Below are 14930 nucleotides of genomic sequence, written 5' to 3'. Positions count from 1 at the left end.
CACAGTGTTGTTGTGAGGATTAAATGACTCAACACGCATAACGTGCATGGAGGAGTGGGTGACTGCATTCTTATAGGGCCGGGGTCCGCAAACACTTTCTGTACAGGGCCAAAGGGTAAATATCTTAGGCTTTGTAGGTCAAGAGGCAAACTCCAGGCTATTATGTAGGTGCTGATATAATCATTTAAAAATAAAAAAGCCATTCTTAACTTGTGGGCCATATAAAAACACGGAACAGGGCAGATTTAGATGGCTGACCCTTTCTGTGGCCACAGCTCTTCTGGGTGGCCTCTGCTCTGGAGCTGCAGCTTTCACTGGTTCCAGTGACACCCTCTCGCCTCCTTGCTCTTCAGGCCTAGGGATGTAACAGCTCTCACTGTTGCTAGTCCCTCCATTGCCTCACCATTGCTATGCAATGAAGAGTAGTCCCCACTCTCTTAACCCTTCCCTGATCTGTGTGATTTCAACCCTCCTGAGGGTGCCTTCTGTTTCCTGCCAGGACTGTGACAAATCCGGTGAGAGGTTCAGGAAAGGGAAGCAGAGTTTATGGCACAGCATGAGGCTGAATGTTTTGCCCAAGGCTTAGTGAATGTGTATAGACATTGTGGCTAGAATGTGGCTCATCGTGGACCATGCACTGGTTAAACAGTGTGAAGGCTGAAGTTCTGGTAGCAAGTCCGTTCTTTTTCTGGACAAACAGTGTACATTATGACTTTGGAATTCCTTTCTGTGCTTCTACTCTCCAACTTCCTTGTTCTCGCCCTTCCCTCGCCCACCTGTCCAGATACACATAAGAGGACCTCTTTTGCTCTCCTTTCCTCAAAGATACGGCAAGAAGAACGTCACCTTCTTTGGATCGAGAGTACCTAAGTGATTTGTGTGGGTCACAGGAGAAAGTCTAGCTGGCTTGATGCTCTGGGAGTTGTTTCATAATTACGTCCCACGTGTCTCTTTAACAAGAGATGGTGGAATCCCTACTCCGTGCCAGGTACACTGCTGTTTATGGGTGATTCAAAGATGAGTTAAGCATAATTGGTGCCTCCGGGGGGTCAAATCTGGTGGAGGGAAGACTCATAAACAGGAGCAGTTACACAGAAGAGCTATGGTACAAGAGTGTGCTAAGTAAGCCTCGGTGTGAGCTGCCCCAGCAGCAGGAGGGGCATTCACACTTCTTCCTGTCCTCACGAGGGAGTCCTACTGACGCTCAGCAAGCCCACCAGCGTCACAGGTTTTTGCCATCTGGCTTTTCTGGTGATTCTTTGACACTCAGTTTTCCAACCACTTAACATTAATCCAGCAGCTCTGTTTGTGGGAACCATAGGCCCGTGTGAAAACTAACAAGGTCTCCTGGCTGAGACTCCCGGCAAATCTCTGAGGCGTGATTGTGGCCGCTTTGCCACGCACCACAGTTCCCGCCCTCAGGGAGCTTCCTCTGGAAGGCTGGCTGGAACCTCGGGTGACAACTGATTAGCTGGGCGTGCTAAAACCCAGGTCACTGGGCCCAGCCCCCAAAGCTGCCTGTTTGGTAGATCTGGGTTGGGGCCTGAGAATGTTCATTTCTAACGAGTTCCTGGGGGATGCTGATGCTGCTGGTCCAGGCACCACACTTTGAGACCCAGCACACACACAGACACACACACAGACACATACACACACACAGACACACACACAGACACAGACACACACAGACACAGACACACACACAGACACACACAGACACACACACACATACACAGACACACACACAGACACAGACACACAGACACAGACACACACAGACACACAGACACACACACAGACACAGACACAGACACACACACACATACACAGACACACACACACACAGACACACACACACAGACACACGCACACACATACACACACACATAACACGCACACAGACACACATACACACACATAACACGCACACAGACACACACGGAAACACACAGACACACACACATAACACGCACACAGACACACACACAGAAACACACAGACACACAGACACAGACACACACACACATACACGGACATATACACAGACACACACAGACACACACACACATAACACGCACACAGACACACACACACATACAGACAGACACACACACAGACACACACACACAGACACACACATAACATGCACACAGACACAGACACACACAGACACACACACACATAACATGCACACAGACACACACACACATAAGACACACACACAGACACAAACACACATAACACAGACACACACACACAGACACACACACACACAGACACACACACACATAACACACAGACACACACACACAGACACACACACAGACACACAAACACACAGACACACACACATAACACACACACACAGACACAGAACACAGACACACACACAGACACAGACACACACACACACATAACACGCACACACACACACACAGAGAACACAGACACAGACACACAGACACACACACACATACACACAGAGACACAGACACACAAACACACACACAACACGCACACACACACACAACACAAACACACATAACACGCACGCACGCACACACACACACACACACACACACACACACACACACACAATGACCAAGGCTGAAGAGCAGGGGCTGTGGAGGGAGCAATAACTGGGGCAAGGGCAACAGAGGGGTCTCAGGGAGTTTGGATGAGAAATTTGAAAAGGGAGGCGTTGGGGAAAAATGGAGTTTCACCTGATGAGAAAAAGTGGGCAGGTTGTGAAGGCCAGAGAGCCTTTGAAAGCCTATCGTGAGACTGAATCATTAGGTTTGAGACGTCAGGCCTGGGAATTTGTATTTTTAAAGCTCTTCCAGGTGATTCTGATTCTCAGCCAAGTTTGAGACCCTCTATATGCTCAATAGCCAGCAGTACCTGGCACAGAGTAGGTGCACAACAAATACTCAATTGAACTGGATCTAATTCCAAGTGTGTGTTGGGAGTGTTTTGAGATTTCTAAATCGAGTTGTCCATATCCTCATTTATTTCGTAAAACTCAGTCCTAAACCACTAGTTAACAGATGAATAACATGCTGTCAAGCAGAAATTGAATTCTTCAAATAGAATGAATGTTCTCTCAACGTCCAAGATTACAGAGATGAAAACCCGGCTCTTACCAAATATGTTGTATTAGTCACGAGGTACAGATTCCTGAAAACAACACAATAGAAAATCCCCTTTCGTCTTGTCTCTGAGATTCTACTTGGCTCCTTCCTGTCTGCACATGTATGCACGCCACTGCATGTTCCACATTAGAAAATAATTAGAAGCAAACAGCTGTTAGTCAAGCAAGCCACATTTTGCCTACATTTTTCCAGAGTTCAACCCATTGCCCTGGGGGGAGGGGTGGCTTATCTAAAGAATCTCACCACGTTAAACACGTCAAACCGAAATGGAAATGCACCGCGATTAGTCTGAGCGTGAGGTAGGTCTGCGGAGCAGAGACAACTACTAAGAAAGTTTCCCTCCACTGTTTAAAATGGTTATTTCTTTTGATTTCATGGCAGAAAGTCTGCTCTAAAATTAGCAAATATCTCAGCGAATGATGAGTGTTATTTTTGTTGTCACTGGAAGAAGGGTAAAGCTGTGTGTGTGTGTGTGTGTGTGTGTGTGTATGGGGTGGTGATGAGAGCTGGTTCTTATATTGAATCTTTCGCTGAGTCCTTGGACTTGGCATAGTTCTGTCTGCAGCACAGAACTAGAGGCCGTAGACCTGAGATGCAGCCTTGGGTTCCAGACCTGGGCAGAGCAAGGACTCTACCATCTCAGTTTTCCATGGCAGGAAACGAGGGAATGGGGACAGATTGTGTCAGTCTTTTTAGCTACGATTTCCTAGTGCTCTCTGATAACTGGCTTAGTGTAGATGCTTATGGGCAAGACCACAGAGCAAGGGTGTTGGATGAATCACATGAATTCAAAGATACCTGCACCCAAGAGGAAGAGAAAAGAGGACTTTAGGAAGTATTAACTGCCTCCTATGACTTAAATTTTCCAATAAGTCAAAGAGGGTTTTAGTTGAGCTCTGGAGCTGTGAGGGGCGGGGTGGGGGGAAGAGAGATGCTGGAGAAATAAGGCATTTTGCTCACAGCCAGGAAGAGTGAGTATCAGATCTATGGCCAACACAGTCCACTAGCGTGTCCTGATACACCAGCACCTGGCTTGAATAAAGGGAGATGGGCTTATGTTATGGCAAGAGGAACAGAGATTAGGCATTAAGGAGAATCCTGCCATTGTTGTTAGACTGTGGAATTTCCTACCAGTGAAGTTACCAGATGTTACTGTAATTTATAATGATCCTCTGGGGTTACTGCCCAAGTCACTTTCTCCTAGCCCACTCTCATTCCACCACTTTGCCATGGTGACTTAAAAAAGCCCAGCTCCCATTCCTGGGCGTATATCCAGAAAAGACAAAAACATAACATGCACCCCAATGTTCATAGCAGCACTATTTACAATAGCCAAGACATGGAAGCAACCTAAATGTCCATCAGCAGATGAATGGATAAAGAAGATGTGGTATATATATACAATGGAATATTACTCAGCTGTAAAAAAGAATGAAATAATAGCATTTGCAGCAACATGGATGGACTTAGAGATTGTCATACTAAGTGAAGTCAGACAGAGAAAGACAAATGCCATATGCTATCACTTATATGTTGAATCTAAAAAAATTATACAAATGAGCTTATTTATAAAACAGAAACAGACTCACAGACATAGAAAACAAACTTATGGTTACCAAAAGGGAAAGGAGGCAGGGAGGGATAAATTAGGAGTTTTAGATTAACAGATACAAACTACTATATATAAAATAGATAACCAACAAGGACCTACTGTATAGCACAGGGAACTACACTCAATATTTTGTAACAACCTATAATGGAAAAGAATCTGAAAAAGAGTATATATATATATACATGAAACTGAATCACTGTGCTGTACACCTGAAAACTAATAAAACATTGTAAATCAACTCTACTTCCATTAAAAAAGCCCAGCTCTCACCTTGATATTGTGGAAGTTGAGAAAGTACACACTTATACTTTCAAGTCCATGATTTTAGAAATTTGTTTCTTTGTGATAAGCTGGATTTTGGTTTGATATTTTATCATACCAAAAGATTCTGATTCTTCCTATGTAAGTGTTTTAGGAGGAGTGAGGATGGGTTTTTGAGTAGAAAGAGGCACACCTTGATCGGAGAATACCACTTCCGGGGGGACGAGGGCCTGCGCATGTTGTTGTTGAGATTTCGGGGTTCTGGGAATTCGTACTCCTGCTCTGGCATCTTGACTCTTGCATTCTTTGCCTTCTCCAACTTAGCACCTTCTTCTGTGGAGCCCTTTTCTCCCCAACGAACCTAAAATAAATAACATACAAAAAAAGCAAAAGGACAGAATAAAATCTGACGGCTCTGGAGAACGAGAATCACAAATAACTGTATGATGTGCTACCCAGTCCTCATTTCCTTTGGGTTTTGAGGGTCAGGGAAGAGCGGTGGTATGGAAAAAGGGAAAGGGGGAGGGCTAAAGGAGCAGAGAAGGGCAGCGAGGGGCATGGATATTTGGGGGAGGAACTGTCCAGGCTGTGGGGACAGTACGTGCAAAGGCATTGTGGGCCCAGGCGAGAACTTGGGATTTTATTCCAGTGAGAGAAGAAACCACTGCGGGTGGGGTTGAGCCAATGCGCGAATCGCTCTGACTCACAGTGGGCAAGATACAGGAGTGCACGGGTAAAAGGCTGTACCCGCCATCTCTCCATCTGATGCCTCCCAGTCCACATCCTCATTAGACCTCAGGTGTGAGTTTTCACCAATTTGCTTTGGTTTTCCGTCCCTGAGTAGTCAGCACATAGATATGAGTACATGAAGCTGTCCTCTTACCTCCATCCTTTTAATGCCTCCAACTCCTCGCCCACCATAATAAGAGGCATCTACCGTAGGCCACTTTTTCTTAGGCAGACCATCGTCATCTTCTTCCTGCAGAGAGATTGTGACACATGAAGGAAGCAAAGCACCATTGCTGTATGTATGTGTCCACTGTCGCAGAGCGGATAGGGGTAGACTGCCTGGGTTAAATCCCAGTGCTACCGCTTCCTGGGGCCCTGGGAAATCACTTAACCTACCTAAGCTTATTTTTCTTACCTGTAAAGTGGGAATAAAGAGCAGCACGACGTGGTTAGACTGTGGTATATTCTTGGGACCTGTTCTCTTCTGCATCTCTACTCCTTGATAGGGTATCTCATCTAATCCCATCTACATGTTAATGACCTGTCAATTTACATCTTCATCCCTGACTACTCTGAACTCCGTTGACACGGACATCTCCTCCTGGGGGACTAATCAACATCTCAACCATACCGCATCCCAGACATAGACAATGGACTTCAGGACACGGGGAGTGGGGAGGGGAAGCTGGGACAAAGTGAGAGAGTAGCACTGACATATACACACTACTAAATGTGAAACACTGTATATATGTGCCACATCTTCTTTATCCATTCATCCGATGATGGACACTTATGTTGTGGCACATATATACAATGGAATATTACTCAGCCATAAAAAGAAACGAAATTGAGCTATTTGTAAAGAGGTGGATAGACCTAGAGTCTGTCATACAGAGTGAAGTAAGTCAGAAAGAGAAAGACAAATACCGTATGCTAACACATATATATGGAATTTAAGAAAAAAAAATGTCATGAAGAACCTAGGGGTAAGATAGGGATAAAGACACAGACCTACTAGAGCATGGACTTGAGGATATGGGGAGGGGGAAGGGTAAGCTGTGACAAAGCGAGAGAGAGGCATGGACATATATACACTACCAAACGTAAAATAGATAGCTAGTGGGAAGCAGCTGCATAGCACAGGGAGATCAGCTCGGTGCTTTGTGACCACCTGGAGGGGTGGGATAGGGAGGGTGGGAGGGAGACGCAAGAGGGAGGAGATATGGGGATATATGTATACGTACAGTTGATTCACTATGTTATACAGCAGAAACTAACACACCATTGTAAAGCAATTATACTCCACTAAAGAGGTTAAAACAAAACAAAGCAATACCGAGTCAAAAAGAAGTCCTGATTTCCCCACTTCAGACCTGCTCCTCCCACAGTCTTCCCCCTTGCCTAGGAGTCACTCTTGAATTCTCTCTCCCCCACTGCCCCTCTCCCACCCCATCTCAATTTCCCAGCGAGCTCTGTTGACCCTACTTCTAAAAGATTCCAAATGTGTGACTTCTCCAACTGTACCCCCATCACCACCTCCACCACCTTGGTCTCAAGGCCCCATAAGCTTTCTCCTAGATACTGAGGTAGTCTCCTAACTGACCTTCCTGCTGCCCTCTTACCTACGATCCATGCTCCACAAAGCAGCAGAATAAATTCCAAACCCCGACTCTGCCCTGCGAGCTCTGGCCTTTGCTCACCTCTCCAGCCTTCTTCCTTACCACGCTCCCCTTCTCTCTGGCCCTCAAACATTCTGCGTGCATCCCTGTCTCGGGGACTGTGCACAGTCCCTCGTCCAGGAATGGCTTTTCCCTTGGTCTTTTCATGGTTGCATCCTTCTTATCACTCCACAGAGAGGCCTTCCCTGGACATCCTTCTCAAGTAGTCCCACTCTCTTCGTCCCATCAATCTGTTTTATTTTTATTTTTAGCTCTTACCATGGCTTGCTATTTATTTATTGTCTGTCTCTGCACACCGGGATGTAAGTTCCAAGGAAACTTCTGGTTATTTGTCGTATTTACTATTCTCTTCTCAGCTTTTAGAACAGCATCTAGTACGTGGTAGATGCCCAAGAATCATCTGCTGAATTTACAAATAAACTAAATGAGATGATTCAAATAAAGCAGTAAACTCAGTGCCTGCAACTTAGCTCAGAGACAGGAAGCTAGCACTGATTATATTTTTCAAAATGAAGGAGCTTGTAAGTTTATGGATGGAAAAGGGAAGGATAGTCAGCAAAACTGTTCCTCATCTTGGCACAGTGATTATTCCTGTCGTGGGGAGAAAAACTCACCATCTACGGTCCTGGATGGGCTATAAGGTGGTGTGTAATTTCCCTCCTGGGTAGGGAAAGGAAGCTAAAAAAGGGGTCAGCAAAGCAGCAGGATGAGCTCAGAACAAGCGGGCCTCCTACAGACTTGTGTTGGAGGCATCTGTGGAGGCAGTAGAGTCCCATGTGGGGCCGTCACTGTATGGAAAGGGGCATCCCATGCATGGGGCAGGGTATAAAGCACGGGTCGGCAGAAGAGAGATCAGAGCCAGAGGTGACAAAGCAAAACAGTAACACGTAACACATTAAGACTCCCAGGGTGACCTGCTGTGCTTGCAATAGGCAGACTTCTTTTTAAAAATTCAAAAAAAGCACGAATACATAGTGATCACCGCTGACCAGAGGACCTGCAACATTCTGGCAGGTGAGCAGAATGGGTCAGTCTCTCTCTGTGTCTCTCTCTCTCTCTTCAACGTATATGTCCTTCTTGGACGTGGGACTGTGTGCCCTGAAGGCACAGTGGATTCTGTTGACCCTTATATTTTAAATCTTGCACAGAGCCTGGTGTACAGTAGGTGCTCAATATTTGCAAGTATTGAATTCACGATAACCACAGCTGGATTTATGTACCCTTGACCGTGTATGTGCCGGTCACTCTTCTGGGCACTTGACGTGTATCAATATTAAACCAGTTAGGTCATCTTTAATCTTTCAAACCTACATGTTGTCAGATAAATTTAATGGGTAAGACAAAGCTCTTAAGATGTATTTGGATCCCTTACAATAGAGATCTGATAATTAAGGGACCTGGGGAGAAGAGGCCCAACAGACAAGAAATTGTCTCAAAGGTTTTATCCCGTTTTCGTATTTCTAATAAAATTTGGTTTCCAGAGATGAAAAATAAATAAAATAAACCAGTTAGCTCACAAATAGCCACTGAGGTAGTTGGTGCTATTACACCCATTTTACAGAGAAGGAATAGAGAGGTTAAGTGACTGAGTCACCAGCTGGAATGCGGTGGAGATGGATTTGAGCCCAGGCAGCTATACACTCTTGTTTGATTGTTTCTCAGTGTTGACAAAATTCAAGGTTTTGCCCTTTTTTGTTTTGCTTTCCCAACCATTTGATGCTTTCAAATAAATGCTAGTTTTCTACTTCTCAACCCTTGTAGCTGCTAATTTTGAACACTTCTGACTATAAAACATGGCAAAATAATAAATAAAAACAAGCAAAAGCAAAAAAAAAAAAAAAAAAAAAAGACCCAAGCAGGGAAATACTATAGCTCACAGTACTTTACCTTATGATATAATTTCAGAAAGCTTCTGATGATGATGTCAACCAGGAACTTTATATGGTTAAACTTTACCACCAGAGTGTGTCTGTGTGTCATACATGAAACATGGCTTCAAAAAGCCTGGGCATGCCTGGTCTAGTGCCTTGTTCAAAGGACTTAACTGAAATTAAGTCACCCTAAACTGAACATACCACCAAGAATGTAAGAAACTCCAAGGATACAGCTGCTCTTATTCATTAGGGGGCTGAAAAGGTCTTATGAGTCTCCTAATTTCTTAAATGACAGGAGCACAAACATTACAGACCATCTAATTGAGCGTTTTCATTGCACAGAAGAGGATAGTCAGATCCAGAAAAACGAAGAGAAGTTCCGATCTGGCTTGCTGATGCCTCGTCCGGGATTCCCCCTATATTTGCACACGGAGCGCCCTCCCGCTCATCTCTTCCCGCCCCAGGGGCTCTACTTCTCCGCGGTGCCTGGGTACCCAGGCTGGGCCGGCTTTCTGCGCATGTGCAGGGCCCACATCCCACACGGGAAATGCCGAGACTGCAGACCGCTCTACGCGTTCCTGATACACCAAGCCTGCCTTTAATCCCCTGACCCGAGCTTGCCTGCCAAACTCAAACAACAACAGCAAAAGACAACACAGAGGCCCAGGGTTTGACCAAAGGGAGAGTCAGAATTTCCCTGCAGTTACCATGGCTCTGTTTACACATTCTAGAGACGGGAGGGTTTTGCAATCTTCAGAAGAGAAGGGAATCTTTGATGTGTTTTTTTCATTTGGCCAAAAATTGATGGAGTAAAATCATAGTCCCCAGCAATTCCACTAACAGAATTGGCAGCACCTGAGGTGAATTTCTACCTCTAATCAAGTATAAGGGCTTTGGTGGAAGTCCCCCTCAAACTGCCCTTTAAGGATGTCGCAGGGAGGGGAAAAACCACCAGTATGATAAATGGAGGACAGACTGGATGAGCTGAATTGCTTTGTGTTAGCAAAGCCGTAGGAATCAGGGGTTTGTGGGCGGTCAGCAGAAGAGTGGAACTGAGCTCCAGAAAACTACCAGCCCCTGCCCTGCCCCCACCCCCACCCCCCAAGACGGCCAGGAGAACCGTCCAGGAGTGGAATGAAGGGGCTTTTTAACAGTCTGTCGGAAGTTGTTAATTGGCTGCACTGTGCTGTAACCCACTCATACTTTTAAACCTTCAGTAACGCTCCCTATGCAGACGGCTTTGTGCCCGTGGTGCCTTTGGGGGATGGAGGGATCTGGTTTGTCAGATGGTATCTGTCTCCTTCTGAGAGGAGATAACACAGAAGAAGCCAGAAATGGAGTCAGTGGTGCCTGGAGAAACCTCAGAGATTAGGGAGGGATGCTGGTTTCCCATCAGGGGAAGTTGTGTTTAAATTTTAAAGGATGTGGTGGCCCCAGACATCCAGTTGTCTGATGTTTGGGTAACACAAGTGGCAGCACGTGACCCAGACAGTGAGGCCCATTCTGACCTGCTTGTCCTCAGGCAGACCTGCTCTAGGAGGAAAAAAGCTATAAAATATGAAGTCTGATGCACACGTTTGGTTGGCCCGTAACTGGATTAGTCCTGTGCTGCTGTCACACACTGAAACTTTCCATCTTTCTAATCATGCCAGGCTTTTGTATAGCCCCATGCTTCAACATTCACAGCTCCATGTGCTCGGGACAAACTTCTCCCACTTCTTCTGCCTGCCTTTTAAGCTATTGCTCGAATTTAACCTATTCTGTGAAGAACTCCCTGATTCCCCAGAGGATTCAATGCTCCCTTCTTGTATGTGCCATGGTTCCTTGTATTGACCTTCACTCACTCAACAGATATTTAACAGTTAGTTAGTTATTAAGCAAACCAGCAAGGAGAAGGGGTGAGATCACTGATCCTGGGGTTGCCTCACTCCTCCTTATAGGCCATGATGTGAATAGCGCCCCCTGGAGCTGTGATGTGGTGGCCCTCTGAGACTCAGTCTACAAGTTCTTTAACATTCCTGCTTCTCTGACATCCATTTGGCAGGAGAGACAGATGGCTAGTTTGACCCAAATAGGCTCTCAATCTCCAATTCACTATGGGTACCAGTGGGAACTACCTATGGAAAGGAGAACATAACTGAAACGGAATGGAGCCCAAGGAAACAGTTTTAAATCAGACTTTGAATTCATTAAAAAGGTCACTGAACTGTAACACATCTTAAACCCTTAGGATAAACCCTATGTAGCCCCAAACAATGTATTTGTCCGTTCCTTCCTTCACTCGCTCAAGCAGCTGTAGTTGTGCCCCACTGCACAGTGTTCTAGTTTGAGAAAAACAGAGAGAATGCAGCTGTCAACAAGATCATTTACATTTGCAGAGGGGTAAGTTTTGTGAGGGTGACGACATGAAACAAAGGATTAAGGCTACAGAAACTCCCAGGCCCAAGAGGCTCTGGAGGGGAGGGCAGACCTCAAGTAGATCTGGCTGTACTGTCTCATCTGAAGTCTTTGGGGATAAGCCAGAGAGGTCACCTTCACTGTCAGTCAGCCTTGGAGATGAATTCCTAGGAGTGAATTGGCGAGTCTGAAAAATTCATGGACACTTCTGTTTGTAAATACCAGAAAATTCCAACTGACTTAACGATATGTTTTGGTACCATCATATCTGTCCACACACACACAGTGATTAACACAGTGACTGTCTTGTGTTCTTCAATAAAGAATTGTGTGTATATTTTTTAAAGCAATGTTCCACTTTATTTATTTCATTTTATTTTTTAAATACTTATCCTTACTATGTGTACCTATATGGTGTTTTACATTTTATCTATTTCATTTTTTAATTTATTATTTATTTATTTATTTATTTTTGTGGTACGCGGGCCTCTCACTGCTGTGGCCTCTCCCGTTGCGGAGCACAGGCTCCGGATGCGCAGGCTCAGCGGCCATGGCTCACGGGCCCAGCCGCTTCGCAGCATGTGGGATCTTCCCGGACCGGGACACGAACCCGTGTCCCCTGCCTCGGCAGGCGGACTCTCAACCACTGCGCCACCAGAGAAGCCCCAGTACTTATTGTTAATTGGATGCCCACCCAGTGTCATTTCCTTCAGTACACATCCCTCTCTCTCTCAAACGGTCAGAAAATCCATGGAAGGTGAGGACATTTAGAACTAAATCAGCAGATGAAGTACTGCATTATTGATTCTCCCGTAAACTGCCAATTGTTTGGAATAACTAGAGACTTAGTGAGGAATCCTCACTCTGTTGCCAATTAGAGAAGACCCTTAACCCAGGAAATGCCCTTCTTGGTTGTGAAAATTGAGCTTCCTTGTTTTTGGGGAGAGCTTGAAATTTCAAGTAATTTTTCCTTGTCCTGTCTTTATATACAGAAACATTACTGTTGGTTGCACGAAATCTCAAAAAGTCATGCCTTTTCATATTACGCATTTTGATATTCCCTAATAAAGAGGAGACCACTGAGAGCTCATTATAAAGTTGTGTCCATTGTCTAAGTTTATTCATTTTTTAGTAGATTCACCTCCCTTAGGATATGATGCTTACAGAGCTGATGAAAGTTTGGATAATTGATGCTTGTTCATATACATGGCAGAGATGATTTAACCTCATTTGGCTAATGATTGAATGTTAGATACTGTATTAAGCTCTTTGGGGAATATGTCAAAGATTAATTAGATATAGATCCTGACCTTCAAGTATAGCTAATGCTCTTAAACTTTGATGCAGAAGGAAAAGTTTAATAAATAAATACCCTGGGAATGTGCAGAAGGTAGAAATTAGCTCTGGTGGAAGGAATTACAGCCTAGGAGCTGTGCTGGAAAGGCTGGTGGGATTTGAACACACAGGGAGGTGCAGTGGAGAAGGTTGTCTAGATTCAGGCTATGATTTTTAGGGCCTTGTATAAAATACTTTTATGGGCTGAGTTATGTCATCGTTTCTGTGGGATTTCTTTATTTTTTTCTGCCAAAACACATTAGGAAGGAGATTAAGCCTGCTTAATTCACAGGGCCAAGGACCAATCAGGGCCAGCACGCATGCCCAGGTAATCAGCACAGCCTGCAGCCCGCCCCGGCCAGCCCGGAAGCTCCTGTAGGTCTAACAGAACCTTGTAGGTCTCCAGTGTCCCCAGGTTGTCCTCCTGTTTCAGAAATCAGGTCTGCCTTCTTGAGGTGAAAGCGTGACTTCCATAAGAATAGTGGATGAAACTGGAAAAATTCAACTACCTCTTTTCTCTTGCTTTTAGCTATTCTTTCTTGGTGGTTTTCTGGCTTGGGCTTTTTTTTTTCCTCCAAAATTGTATCGTTGGCTATCAGACTTCATTCTACAAATACTTATTGAGCTTGTTTTGTGTGTGGAGTCCTAGGCTAGATGCTGGGGCCTGGGGTCAACCACACCCCACAGTCTTGGACCTAAGTCTCCTGGCATATTTTGGCCATGGTGGCTGCCACATCACATCACCTTCCAAAGGCAAATGCAGAGCCAGCAACAGAAAAGGGCAATAACTCCGCTAATTGAACATAATGAGTGAAGGGAACATTCTTCACCTCAGGGCAAACAGAGCAACCTCAGCGAGAGCTTCTCGCCCTATTTTTCTCTGGGAGTATAAGACACAGCTGCACACAACAGAACCACAGCCAAGCTGGAACCCGGGGAACTAGCCACGGTGCTTTCTCTTGAAGGATTAAGGAAAGGCTTTTGTGGATGTCAGGAGAGTTTTTTTCCCTCCCTCCTCTGTGCACAGAAATGTAATTTCCTCCTCTGATTTCTGGGCAGAAAGTTAGCATTCCAACAAGATGCGCTTTAATTGATTGCAGTTATTAAATCCCTTAGCTTACAAGCTTAGAATTCAGGATATAAGAGCCACATGGAATTTTAAATGTAATCCTTATTATTATTTTTTTTTTCTGTATGTAGGCAACTTGACAAAGGCATTGGGAAGACGAGTGGTGAGGGGGTGTTGCTCGCTTTGCAACAACAGACCTTACGGATTAAGGACAATGAACTTGAAACCTCACCAGTATATCTTCTGGTCCCACTAAGTTTGCAGACCTGGACTCTGGCTTCTAAATTGGTTAGTGTTGCATTGAGGGAGGCCAGCTAACCCAGGAGTAATCGGAGGATCAGGAAAAGCACTGGGCAGGCACTGCTGCCCAGGGATTCTCCTTCTCACCATTAGCCTTTAACGCCTCCAGGCCACACATGCACCAGACCTGCTTGTTGGACAACTTACAGTGGCATTTAAGTCACTTTTCTTCCTTTAAATGATGAGGGTCTAATGTCCTGTGCAAGGCTGGCATACTAGCATATCCCCCTCCACTGTATTTTCTTTACTGCCTGGCAAACTTCAGCACCATCTGTTTCTAGAACCGCTGATTGTTTGGACGATGTGGCAAATTCACTCTGATCTACGCATATAAAGCATAAGTCTCTGCAGGGAGAAGAGATCCATCAGGTGTCTGTATTACAGGAAAAGTCAGTACCTTGGGGCTCCAAATAATTGTACGTATAAAACTACTTATGTTTGCATTTCAAATTTTTCTTGCAAGGAGAAAACCTTCCAAAAACCATTCTGCCTCGGGCTGCCAGTTCACTTCAGTTCCTGTTC

At 45.0% G+C, this 14930-nt stretch overlaps 1 protein-coding gene across 1 annotated transcript in view; it reads right to left on the bottom strand.

Moving 5' to 3' along the window:
• Window positions 1–14930, bottom strand: part of ANTXR1 (ANTXR cell adhesion molecule 1) — a 243880-nt gene that overhangs the window by 62824 nt on the left and 166126 nt on the right. The window contains exons 15-16 of the mRNA XM_082672424.1: window positions 5909–6004; window positions 5219–5386 (exon numbers count right to left, since the gene is read on the bottom strand). Coding sequence (XP_082528550.1) covers window positions 5219–5386; window positions 5909–6004 — 264 coding nt within the window. The remainder of the gene's footprint in view (window positions 1–5218; window positions 5387–5908; window positions 6005–14930) is intronic.

This window comes from Grampus griseus (genome assembly GCF_964374135.1).
Source record: "Grampus griseus genome assembly, chromosome: 15".
In the NCBI taxonomy this organism is placed as follows: Eukaryota; Metazoa; Chordata; class Mammalia; order Artiodactyla; family Delphinidae; genus Grampus; species Grampus griseus.
This window is presented reverse-complemented; position numbering and strand designations above follow the sequence as displayed.